Raw genomic sequence first — 12,929 nt, 5'->3', positions numbered from 1 at the left:
GAGAGAGCTGGGGGGGGGGGTCCCATAGGGAGAAGTAGGGTCCCCTACTGTGGGTCCCATAGAGGGAGGTGATGGTCCCATAGAGAGAGCTGGGGGTCCCATAGAGAGAAGTGGGGTCCCATAGAGAGCTGGGGGTCCTCTAGAGAGAGCTGGGGGTCCTCTAGAGAGAGCTGGGGGTCCCCTAAGTGGGGGTCCTTAGAAGTCCCCTAGATGAGCTTTCAAAGCCCCCCTAGATGGACCTTGGGGTTCTCCTGCCCTAGATGGACCTTGGAGTCCTGCTGGATGACCCATAGAAGCCCCCCCCCCCCGCCCAGATGAGCCTTGGAAGCTGCCCTGGATGCACCTTGGGGTCCTGCTGCTGACCCATAGATCAGCATAGAGCCTTGGAAGCCCCCAAGATGGACCTTGGGGTCAAGCTGGATGACCCATAGAAGTCCCCCTAGATGAGTCTTAGAAACAACCCTAGATGGACCTTGAGGTCCTGCTGGATGACCCATAGAAGTAGGGGGTCAGACTGAATGGCCCAATGGGGTTACTGTCTAGACTGGAGCCACCATTCTAGATCCCTGCATTGGAGCAGGTCAGGCTGGATGGCCCAGGGGGTTACTGTCTAATCAGGGGTCAGCAAACTTTTTCAGCAGGGGGCCGGTCTACTGTCCCTCAGACTTGTGGGGGGCCGGACTATATTTTTTGGGGGGGATGAACGAATTTCTATGCCCCACAAATAACCCAGAGGTGCATTTTAAATAAAAGGACACATTCTACTCATGTAAAAACATGCTGGTTCCCAGATTGTCTGCGGGCCGGATTTAGAATGCGATTGGGCCGCATCCGGGCCCCGGGCCTTAGTTTGGGGACCCTGGTCTAGATCCACCATTCTAGATCCCTATATTGAAGGGGGTCAGACCGGATGACCCAGGAGGTTACTATAGCTCCACCATTCTAGATCCCTGCATTGGAGGGAGTCAGACTGGATGGCCCAATGGGATTACTGTCTAGATTCACCATTCTAGATACCTGCATTGGAGCGGGTGAGAGTGGATAGCCCAATAGGGTTACTGTCTAGATTCACCATTCTAGATACCTGCATTGGAGCGGGTGAGAGTGGATAGCCCAATGGGGTTACTGTCTAGATTCACCATTCTAGATCCCTGCATTGGAGGGGGGTCAGACTGGATGAAGGGATTCCCTTCTAGCTCCCCCATTCCAAATCCAAGTATTGGAGGGAGCCTTATCAAGACTGGAGAGGCGGGAGGAGAAGAAAGGAATGCAGGCAAGCCACGCCTACCGAGCCTTATTAGGACTGGGGAGGAGGGATAGGGAATGCAGGCCTAACGATCCTTATAAGGAGGGGGGAGGCGGGATAGGGAATGCAGGCAAGCCACGCCTACCGAGCCTTATTAGGACTGGGGAGGAGGGATAGGGAATGCAGGCAAGGCAAGCCACGCCTACCGAGCCTTATAAGGACTGGAGAGGCAGGCTACCGCAGGCAGGCAGGCCCCGCCCGTCTTACCTCATGAGGCGCGGTGAAGGAAAGAATGGAGGCCCCGCCCTTCGCGTCTTCAAATGACAGAGGAGGCGTGGCTTGTGAGAGAAAAGGCGGGAAACCGCCCCTCAGGCCTCCAAAGGACAGGGGAGGCGTGGCTTGCGAGAGAGAGAGAGAACAGGCGGGAAACCGCCCCTCAGGCCTTCAAAGAACAGCGCCTTATAAGGAGCTTGCCGGGCCGGACCGGGCCGGGGCGAAAATGAGGAAACCAAGCAGCGGCGTGAGACGAGAAAGAGGTAAGGGAGATCTCCCCCCACGCGCCTAAAAAGGACAGGGGAGGCGTGGCTTGTGAGAGAAAAAGCGGGAAACCGCCCCTCACGCCTAAAAAGGGCAGGGAAGGAGGGACTGGCGAGTGGCAGAAGCGCCTTATAAGGAGCGGCCGGGGCGTGGCGAGAGGGAGGCAGGGAGGCGGGGTCTTCCAGCCGCGCGGCGTGACGGGAGGAGGGCGGAAGAGGATGGTCCTGCGGAGGCCGCTTCCGGAGCGCGCCGGAGTCGGGCGAACGGCGTCTCGGAGGAGCTGCACAGTAGGCTTAGGACTCTTGGAGGGATTCTTAGTGGATCATAGAGAGGGAATGGAGGGGCTAGAAGGGACCCCTCCGGGTCATCCAGCCTGGGGATCATAGAGACGGAATGGATGAGCTAGAAGGGATCCCTCCGGGTCATCCAGCCTGACCCCTTTGCAAGGGATGATTAGGGGATCATAGAGAGGGAAGGGACTAATGCAGGGATCTAGAATGGTGGATCTAGAATGGACCCCCTAACCTAAACCCCCCTCTCCCTGCCACAGGGCGCCCCTCCCCATGGCGGCCGGATCCTGCACCCCACCCGGCTCCCTGGGCGCCACGCGGCCCGGCTTCCCCAAGGAGATCCTGCGGGCCGAGCTGGAGGGCAAGTACCTATGCTCCGAGTGTGAAGACCTGCTGCGCCGTCCCTTCCAGGCTCAGTGCGGCCACCGCTACTGCGCTTACTGCCTGAAGAACCTGATCAGGTACCTCCCCGCCCCCCCCCCTAAAAAACCTGATTTACGCATCAAAAAATCTCTCCCGTTCATACGATTTTCTATGCCCACTTGACACAGTCCGGTGTTATTTATTTATTTATTTATTATTACCGGTATTGGTATGGGTAAATCAGCGTGGGAATCTCAGCCCGGAAGGGGGAAATGGGTTCCCGGAGGTCATCCATCTCAACCCAGGATCCAAAAATAATTAAAACAAATTACACCGGACTGTTTCAAGTGGGATAAATCATCATATGAATAGGAGATGGTTTTTTTAACCTGGCCTGGGATCAAAAATTAAAAAATTGCACTGGACTGTTTTAAGCGGGGATAAAAATATCGTATGAATCGGAGAGATTTTATAGAGATATTATTCATATAAAAATAAATGATATTTATTTAAGTCTATAAATGAGTTATAGAAATATTATTCATATAAAAATAAAAGCTTCCCTCTCTCCCCCAGCTCGGGGCCGCAGCCCTGCGCTGCCTGCCTCCGGGAAGGGCTATACGAAGAGGGCGTCTCGGTCTTGGACAGCGGCACGGTGAGCGAAGGGCCGTAACCCCCGAAGGTCATCTAACCCAACCCACTGAAAGGCAGGAATCCAATTGATGACAACTATTGTTTATCTAAATATAAATTATATTTGTTTAAATGATTTTAAACAATAATAATACAGTAGTTATTATTTTGCTACATATTCTTACTCTTTCCTCTCATTAGCTTCCCAGAGAGCTATAAGAGGCAGATCTTTTCTATGCTGCTTTATCCTTTAAAGAGAAAATTATTATTATTATTATTGACCTAAGCGTGATTGCCAATTCAAGGACTGGTGTCAGAAGTGGGATCGCTTCAAGCCCAGTGCTCTTCTCCAAAGTGGGGGAGAAATAACCCCAATTTTTTTTTATGTGCAGCCCAGAAATAATAGTAATAATAATAGTTATTATTTTGCTACATATTATTCCATTCCACACCATTTCCTCCCATTAGCTTCCCAGAGAGCTATAAGAGGCAGACGTTTTCTATGCTGCTTTATACTTTAAAGAGATTATTATTATTATTATTATTATTTCTGATGATTTTCTCCTGCCAGGCTTTCCCGGATAATGCTGCCCGGCGCGAGGTGGAAAGTCTTCCGGCCGCCTGCGCCCGCAAGGACTGTCCCTGGAATGGCACCATCAAGGAATACGAGGTGAGGATTTTGCTTCAGGGGAACGGGTTCAAATCCTGGCTCATTATTCTATATTTAATTGCTTGAAATTCCCGCCTTGAAGGGGGTCAGGCTAGATACTACAAAGTACAAATCAATACTAAAGTACAATTAGCACTTTAGCATAAAGTACTGATACTAATAGCATTATTATCATTATCACTATTATTATTTAAGTATTAACACTATTGGTTTTGGTATTAATTTTATTGTTATCATTATCATTAGTATTATTAGTATGATAGTGGTTGTGATTGCTAGTATTTTGTTGTTATAATTATTGGCATTCGCATTAGTATTACCAGTATTATTATTATTATTAGTAGTAGTAGTAGTAGTAGTATGATGTATGATGTTAGCTGCTCTGAGCCCGGCTTTGCCTGGGGAGGGTGGTATTAGCCGTAATGGTATTAGTACTACGGTATTAGTACTATTTATGGGACCCAGGTGGCGCTGTGGGTTAAACCACAGAGCCTAGGGCTTGCTGATCAGAAGGTCGGCAGTTCAAATCCCCGCGATGGGGTGAGCTCCCGTTGCTCGGTCCCAGCTCCTGCCAACCTAGCAGTTCGAAAGCACGTCAAAGTGCAAGTAGATAAATAGGGACCGCTCCGGCGGGAAGGTAAATGGCGTTTCCGTGCGCTGCTCTGGTTCGCCAGAAGCAGCTTTGTCATGCTGGCCACATGACTGTCTGCGGACAAACGCTGGCTCCCTCGGCCTGTAGAGCGAGATGAGCGCCGCAACCCCAGAGTCGGACACGACTGGACCTGATGGTCAGGGACCCCTTTACCTTTATTTGTACTATTATGTATGATGTTAGCTACTCTGAGACCAGGTTTGCCAGCGGAGGGTGGGATATAAATAAAATTTGTTGTTGTTGTTGTCGTGTCCAACGTATTATTAATTTCTAATTTCGGGGTAAATAAAAAGAAACAATCCTCTCATCGTCTGATGTGGTTTCCACCAGACTCACGATGAGGTGTCCCAAATTCCTGCTGGCAGCTTCCAACAAAATACTAAAATACAACAGTCTACTAAAATACAATAGACTCTAGCATTCACAGAGTACAAATTATCACTCACAAAGCACAAATCAATACTAAAGCACAATTAGTATAAAGTACTAATACTAACAGTATCAGTATTTTAGTCTAAGTATTAGCTGTGTTGGTTTTAGTATTGATATTGTTGTCATTGCCATTAGTATTATTATTAGTACCATGATGATTAGTATTATTAGTATGATGATGATTACTATTATTTTGCTATTATAATTATTGGTGTTAGTATTAGAATTATCAGTATTATTATAAGTACTATTGATACTATTAGTACTATTATGTATGATGTTAGCAGCTCTGAACCCGGCTTTGCCTGGGGAGGGTGGTATTATCAGTATTATTATTATTATTATTATTATTATTATTATCATCATCATCATCAGTAGTAGTAGTACTATTAGTTTTATGTACAGTGGTACCTTGATTTATGAACACAATTGGTTCCGGAAGTCTGTTCATAAACTGAAGCGTTCATAAACTGAAGTGAACTTTCCCATTGAAAGTAATGGAAAGTGGATTAATCTGTTCCAGACGGTCCGCGGAGTACTTAAACTGAAGCGTTCATAAACTGAAGCGAACTTTCCCATTGAAAGTAATGGAAAGTGGAATAATCCGTTCCAGACGGGTCCGCGGAGTACTCAACCTGAAGCGTACTTAACCCGAAGCATGGGTATAATTGGTTCCGGAAGTCTGTTCTTAAACTGCAGCGTTCATAAACTGAAACGAACTTTCCCATTGAAAGTAATGGAAAGTGAATTAATCCGTTCCAGATGGGTCCGCGGTGTTCGTAAACCGAAAATTCATAAACTGGGGTGTTCATAAACCAAGGTTCCACTGTATGATGTTTGCCGCTCTGAGCCCGGCCATGGCCAGAGAGGGTGGGGTATTAAAAAAAAAAAATTGTTGTTGTTGCCGTGTCCAACGTATTATTAATTTCCAATTTTGGGGTAAATAAAAAGAAACAGTCCTCTCACCGTCTGCTTTGGTTTCCGCCAGGCTCATGACGAGACGTGTCCCAAATTCCCACTGACCTGCGATGGCTGCGGGAGGACGGACGTCCCACGGGAAATGGTGAGCCGCCATCGCCCAGGAAAAAACAGGGTATCCAGGGATCATCTAGTTCAACCCCGGGGCCGGGGCTGGGCACCTTTCGCCTCCGTGACCTGCCTCCTCTTTCCCCTCCCGGATAGTTTGCCGAGCACGTCCGGAGCTGCGGGAAATGCCGGGTACCGTGCCGCTTCCGGCCTGTCGGCTGCAGCGAGATGGTGAGTGCGAGTCCTTCTGGCACTGGAAGCTTCCAGCTATTACTATGCTTGGCCAGTTTTGCAGATATTACTATGGTGACATTGGTATTAGTGTAGCTAGGAGTCTTGGTGTGATTAGTATTAGTATGATCAGTACTATGGTGATGTGATGATGAGTATTGGTATTAGTGTAATAACAGCAATATTAGTAATAATTGATAATATTATTCGTAGCATGTACTATTAGTGTTATCATTATTAGTAGTATTTGTCTCATTGGTGTGAGTAGTATTGGTATTAGTATCGGTACCACGATGAATGTTACAATTACTAGTAGTATTGCTTTAATTATTCTCCTTCATATCTTTATATTGCTATTATTATTAGTATCATTACTATTAATGGTTGTATTATTAGCACGACCATTAGTCAAAGTACTAGTTGTATTGGTTTTAGTATTGATAGTATGATTGCGTTGATTAATATTAGTATTAGCCTTATTAGTATTACTAATGCTAATGACAGTACTACTAATTAGTATGAGTCGTCTTGCTATGCTTCTGAGAGAGTAATGCTGATAGGCTTATTAATTGTATTGGTATTTGCACTATTTCCACTATTGGTATTTGCACTATTATTGGTATTAGTATCAATAGATGTTACTATTACTAGTAGTGTTGGTCTAATTATTCTGCTTTGTATCTTTAGTAGTGCTATGATTTCTAGTCTCATGACTATTAATGCTCTTAGACTCAAGTCTTAATACTAATACCATTCATAGTAATGATACTAGGATTTATCGCAATTCTAAAGTATTAGTATTAGTATTCTCCTTTGTATCTTTAGCATTGCTATGAATGCTAGTATCATTACTATTAAGGATCTTAGTCAGGCATCCCCAAACTGCGGCCCTCCAGATGTTTTGGCCTACAACTCCCATGATCCCTAGCTAACAGGACCAGTGGTCAGGGATGATGGGAATTGTAGTCCAAAACACCTGGAGGGCCGAAGTTTGGGGATGGCTGGTCTTAGTATTAGTACATGAGTTGAAGTATTAGTAGTATTTTTTTAGTCTTAAAATTATTGCTACCATTCTCTCAAGCAACCTTCCTCTTCCTCTCTGCCGCCCCCCCCTCGCAGGTGGATAACGAGGGGCTGCCCCTCCACGAGACCCAGAACTTGCCCGAGCACCTCGGCCTGCTCCTGTCCTTCGCCCTGCGGCTGGCACGGTGCACCCGTCCCGAGACCGGGGACCCCCCTGAGCTTGGGGCGCCCCACCCAGATGAAGACCCCCATCCGGTCGGGGGGCCCCACCCGCTCAAAGACCCCTTTCCGCTCGGTGCCCATAACCGACTCACGTCGCCCCCTCCCTCCGGACTCCCCTGCCCTGCTGGGGCCCCCCACCCGGTCAAAGACCCCCACCCGGTCGGGGCCCCTAACCCGCTCAAAGACCCCCATTTGTTTGGGGCTCCTAACTTGCTCAAAGACCCCCATCCGGTTGGGGCCCATAACCGACTCACGTCGACCCCTCCCTCCTGTCTCCCCCACCCCATGGGGGAACCCTGTCCCGCCGGGGGCCCCGCTTGGGGGGCTGCCCCTTGGGAGGCCCTGGAGAGGAAGGCCTCCACCTTTGAGAAGATTGTCTGCGTCCTCAACCGTGAGGTGGAGCGTGTCTCGGCAGCGGCCGAGGAGGCGGCCCACCAGCGGCGCCAGGAGGAAGACCGCGCCGAGTCTCTGGCCCTCAAGGTTCGGGGCGCGAAAGGGGGCAGGGGCAGGGGGGTGAGCCCTGGGTTCTGGGTTGACCGACTTTCTCCCCACCCCGACTCCCAGATCCGGCAGCTGGAAAGGAGCTTGGCGTTGAAGGACGCGGCACTGGCGGACATGGAATCGGCGCTGCGTGGCGCCGAGGCGGCGACCTACGATGGCGTCTTCCTGTGGAAGGTGGAGGAGGTGGGCCGGAAGATGCAGGAGGCTGTGGTCGGGAGGGCACCCGCCATCTTCTCGCCAGGTGGGTCTTGCTTCCTGTTCTTCTCCTTCCTGCCTTCCTTTTTCCTCCCTCCCTTCCTTCTTTATTTCCTTTGTTCCCCCGTTCTTCCTTCCTTCCTTGCTTCACTGTTTCTTTCCTTCTTTCTTGCTTCCTTCCTTTGCTTCCCTGCTTTCTTTCTTCCTTCCTTCTCTGCTTCGTTGCTTCCTTCCTTTTTCTTCCCTCCCTCCCTTCTTTATTTCCTTTGTCCCTCTTTCTTTCTTTATTTTTCTTTCTTCCTTCCTTTTCTCCTTCCCTTTCTTTCTATTTTCCTTCCTTCTTTCTTTCTCTGCTTCCTTCCTTTTCCTCCCTTCTTTCCTTTCTTTCCTTTGTCCCCCTTCCTTCCTTCCTTCCTTCCTTTCCTTCCTTTCCTTCCTTTCCTTCCTTTCCTTCCTTCCTTTTCCTCCCTTCTTTCCGTCTTTCTTTCCTTTGTCCATCTTCCTTCCTGACACTTCCTCCTCCTCTTCCCCCAGCCTTCTACACCAGCCGCTACGGATACAAAATGTGCCTCCGTCTCTACCTCAACGGCGACGGCTCTGGGCGTGGGTCACACCTCTCACTCTTCTTCGTCCTAATGAAAGGTCCGAATGATGCCCTTCTGAAGTGGCCCTTCAACCAGAAGGTAGGCCATTCGGCACGCCAATCCGGAGTCACTCTGCTTTTTGTCCATTCCCCGTTTCCTGGATTTAAAGCAAACCCCCCAAAGTGGACTCAATCTGCTTTACTGCGTTCCCCGTTTCCAGGAAAGAGGATTTCAAACAAAGCCCCAAAGTGGAGTAAATCTGGTTTCCGTTGTCTAGTAAGCTGATCGAAAATACACCCCCCCCCTCGCCGAAGTGGAGTCAATCTGATTTCCTGGAAAGCTGGTTGAAAACAATCCCCGAAACTGGGCTGAATCTTGTTCCGCGACTTCCTGGTTTCCTGCAAAGCTGATTGAAAACAAACACCCAAAGTGGAGTTAATCTTTCTAGAAAGCTTTCTAGAAATCTGGTTTACGATAAGCCCTGAAAATGGAGCGAATCCGCTTTCTGTTTGCTAGAACGCTGCTCTAATATAAACCCTGAAAGCGGAGTCCATTTGATTTCCTGGAAAGTCCCAAAGTGGGGTGAATCTTCTCTATACTTCCTAGCAAGCTGATTTATGATCAGCCCTGAAAGTGAAGTGAATCCGCTTTCTGTTTCCTAAAAAGCTGATCTAAAACCTTTGAAAGTGGAGTGAATCCACTTTCTGTTCCTTAGAACGCTGCTCTAATATAAGCCCCAAAGGCGGAGTCTGTTTGTTTTCCTCGAAAGCCACAAAGCAGACCGAATCTGCTTTCCGTTTCCTAGAGCGCTGCTCTAAAATGAACCCCAAAAGCGGAATCCTTTTGTTTTCCTGGGCACCCCCAAAGCGGAGCGAATCTGCTTTCCGTTTCCTAGACCGCTGCTCTAATATAAACCCCGAAAGCAGAGTCCGTTTGTTTTCCATTTCCCAGAGCGCTACTGTAATACAGGTAATTGGCTATTAATAAGATTCATAGGCTTCTAATAATCAGATTCATAGGCTCTTATTAGAAGGATTGATTGGCTATTAATCCCTCCCAGGTCACCCTGATGCTATTGGATCAAGACCACCGGGAGCATGTGATTGATGCCTTCCGCCCGGACGTTGCCTCCTCCTCCTTCCAGCGCCCAACGGGCGAAATGAACGTCGCCAGCGGCTGCCCGCTCTTCTGCCCGCTGGCCAAGATGGCTGCCAGAGACTCATACATCCGAGACGATACGCTATTCATCAAGGCCATCGTCGACCTGGCCGGACTCTGACACTCCGCTGGCGGTGCAGCTATGCTTGCGAGAAGGGCGACGGCGGGCGCCGAGTTCGAGGGGCGGTGCGACTTGCACCCTCTTCCCCGCCGGAGGAAGTGGACGTGGGGGGGCCAAATTGGTGTTTCGCCAAAGGAGGGTGGCGGGTTCTACTTCTGCTACTTCCTGCCCTTTACGGCAGGAGATTTGCAGAATAAATACCTTGGTTGTCATCTTTCCTTGTTTGTCGTTTGTTGGAGGGATCGGTCGTCGGCCAAGCAAATGGGCCTTCCTTTTTCTTCCTCCTTCCCTCTTTCTCCGTTCTTTTCTTTCTTCTTCCCTTCTCTGCTTCTCTGCTTCCTTCCGTTTTCCTCCCTCCGTTCCTTCTTTCCTTCATTTGTCCCTCTTTCTTTCTTCCCTCCCATCTTTTTTGTCTTTCTTGCTTCCTTTCCTTCCTTTATTCTTCCCTGCCATCCTTTTTTCCTTCCTTCTCTCCTTTGTTCCTCCTTCCCTTTCTTCCTTCTTCTTCCTTCCCTCCTTTGCTCTTTCCTGACGCTTCCTCCTCCTCCTCCTCTTTCCCTGGCCTTTTCCCTTCCTTTTCTCCTTTGTCCCTCTCTCCTTTCTTTTCTATTCTGATTCCTTCTGATTTCTTTTCTGATTCCCTGGTGGACCGCTGGAATGTGGAGTTAACCAGGGCTATTGACTTTCTGGCTCCGAAGCGCCCTCTCTGATTGCATGGAGCCCAGACAGCCCCGTGGTTTCCCCCGGAGCTGAGGGAGATGAAACAGTCGCTGAGATGGGCGGGGTTTAAATAATAAATTATTATTATTATTATTATTATTATTATTATTATTATTATTATTATTCTATCTTCCTTGCTTCTATTCTCCCATTCTTCCTTCCTTCCTTCCTTCCTTCCTTCCTTCCTTCCTTCCTTCCTTCCTTCCTTCCTCCCTTCTTTCTTTCCTTTGTCGCCCTTCCTTCCTTCCTTCCTTCCTTCCTTCCTTCCTTCCTTCCTTCCTTCCTTCCTTCCTTCCTTCTCTGCTCCTGAAAACAAGGCGCTTCCAGAAAGAGTTCGAGGGGCACCTCCTGCACTCCACAGGTGTCGCAATTTGCACCCTTTTCCCGACCGGGGGGGGGCGCAAATTGGAGTTTCCCCAACGGAGGGTGGCGGGTTCTACTTCCGTTTCTTACACACACTCCTTTTGGCAGGAGATTTGCAGAATAAATGCCTTGGTTGCCATCTTTTCTCGTTTGTCCGTCAATGGAGGGATCGGCCAATCAAAAGGGTCTGCCTCCCTCCCTCCCTCTCCCTCCGTTCTTTTCTTTCTTCTTTTTTATTTTTTCCGCCCTTCTTTTCTGTGTTTTTCCCTCCCTCCCTCCTTTCCTTCCTTCTTTCTTCTCCCTCTCTTCGTCCTTTTATTTTTCCTATCTTCCTTCCTGTTCTTCTGTTCCTCTTCCCTTGCTTCCTTTTTCTTTTCCTTTCCCACCCTCTCTCTTTTTTCCTCCCTTTCTGTGTTCTTTCCTCCCTCTCTCCTTCCCTTTCTCCATTCATTTCTTCTTCTTCCCTTTCCTTTATTCCTCCTTCTGCTTCTGTGCCTCATTCCTCCTTTTAATTTTCTTTCCTTCCTTTCTTCCTCCCTTTCTCTGGTCTTTCTTGTTTTCTTCCTTTTCTTCCTTCCTTCTATTCTTCTTCCCTCCCTCCCTTCTTTCCTTTCTTCCTGGTTTCATCCTTTCTTTCTTTCCTTCCTTCCTTCCTTCCGTCCCTCCCTTTCCCCATTCTTCCTTCCTTTTCTTCTTTCCTTTGTCCCTCCCCCTTCACCTTCTTTCCTTCGTCCCTCCCTTTCTCCATTCCTTCCTTTCCTCCTTGTTTCCTTCCTTTTCTTTCTTCCTCGCTTTTATAAAGGGACCCCCCTAGCTCTAGAAAAGGGGGGTCCCTTTATACAGCTTTTATAGATTTCAAATCCGCCTTTGATCTAATTCCTAGGGACAGACTCTGGGAAAAGCTTGGCGCCACAAACATTGATAAACGCTTATTGTGTCTTATTCGTGGGTTATATGAAAACACCAGGGTCAGGGTAAGGTGCGACCGTTTGGGCCACCTAACCAAAGAAATCCAAACCCACCATGGGGTAAAACAGGGGTGCGTCCTTGCACCAATTTTATTTAATTTTTACATAAACTCTCTAGCAGAAAATATGTTGATGGAAAATGCCCACCCCCCCAAATTGGCAGGTATCCCCCTTCCAGTACTCTTATATGCGGACGACGCAGTTCTACTTTCCTTTTCCTGCGTTGGTTTAAGGAAACTCCTGAGATCCCTTGCTAACTATTGTAAAACTGAACAACTTACAATAAATTACAGCAAATCTAAAATCATGGTGTTTTCAAAAAAAAGAAGGAAACACAAATGGAGAATTGATAGCCAACCCATTGATCAGGTGGAAACCTATAAATATCTGGGTATAATGTTTCAGGAAAGGGGCTCATGGCATCATCAGATGAAAAATGCCATTGCCAACGCAGGAAGGACCACCAAAGCCCTAACAAGATTCTTCTATGGGAAAGGGGGTCAATATGTTCCAGCAGCCTCCCAGGTCTTTGTCACAAAAATACTCCCTCAACTCACCTATGGTTCCCAGGTTTGCAGTTTTAAAAATCTCGCGCCGGTCGAGGCATTCCAAACCAAATTTTATCGCTGTCTATTGGGGATCCCCCCCTGTGTAGCCAATATAGCTGTCCGACTGGAAGTCGGACAATTATCCATCAATGCACGGCTGTGGATAGCAAAGATCCATTTCTGGCTAAAACTTATCTTCTTCCCGGCCGGGTTGGCACATTTAACATTGTTAGACTCCTACCACTCTACCTGGAAATCCTCCCTGTTTGAAAAGATAAGAAGCCTGGGACTCTCCCCGCAAATCTTAATTGCGGCAGGATACGAGAGAGCCAGGACTTTAATTCGCCAGCGAATCTGGGACGTAGAATTACAATGCCACATGAGTGAAATGACTAAATATTCTGTAATAAGGGACCATGGGAGAGGTTTCGCCCCAGCAAGCTATC

The 12,929-nt window shown here is 48.1% G+C and overlaps 1 protein-coding gene across 4 annotated transcripts; it reads left to right on the top strand.

The window, feature by feature from the left end:
- Positions 1-1,631: 1,631 nt before the first annotated feature.
- On the top strand, positions 1,632-10,096 carry TRAF2 (TNF receptor associated factor 2). 4 transcript variants are annotated; one of them, XM_088665065.1, is made up of 10 exons: positions 1,632-1,782; positions 2,334-2,534; positions 3,013-3,091; positions 3,641-3,739; positions 5,812-5,886; positions 6,006-6,080; positions 7,200-7,805; positions 7,890-8,067; positions 8,556-8,704; positions 9,666-10,096. In XM_088665065.1, the coding sequence occupies exons 2-10, from the start codon at positions 2,347-2,349 to the stop codon at positions 9,882-9,884; spliced, it is 1,668 nt and encodes a 555-aa protein (XP_088521191.1). In that variant the 5' UTR covers positions 1,632-1,782; positions 2,334-2,346; the 3' UTR covers positions 9,885-10,096. The 4 variants fall into 4 exon arrangements, with proteins under 4 accessions (XP_088521191.1, XP_088521190.1, XP_060126203.1 ...); XM_060270220.2 differs by lacking the exon at positions 1,632-1,782 and adding an exon at positions 1,957-2,070; XM_088665064.1 differs by having other exon boundaries at positions 1,641-1,782; positions 7,200-8,067.
- The last annotated feature ends 2,833 nt before the right edge of the window (positions 10,097-12,929 follow it).

The sequence above is a fragment of the Zootoca vivipara genome, chromosome Z2, assembly GCF_965207765.1.
Source record: "Zootoca vivipara chromosome Z2, rZooViv2.hap1.1, whole genome shotgun sequence".
NCBI classification, from domain to species: domain Eukaryota; kingdom Metazoa; phylum Chordata; class Lepidosauria; order Squamata; family Lacertidae; genus Zootoca; species Zootoca vivipara.
This window is presented reverse-complemented; position numbering and strand designations above follow the sequence as displayed.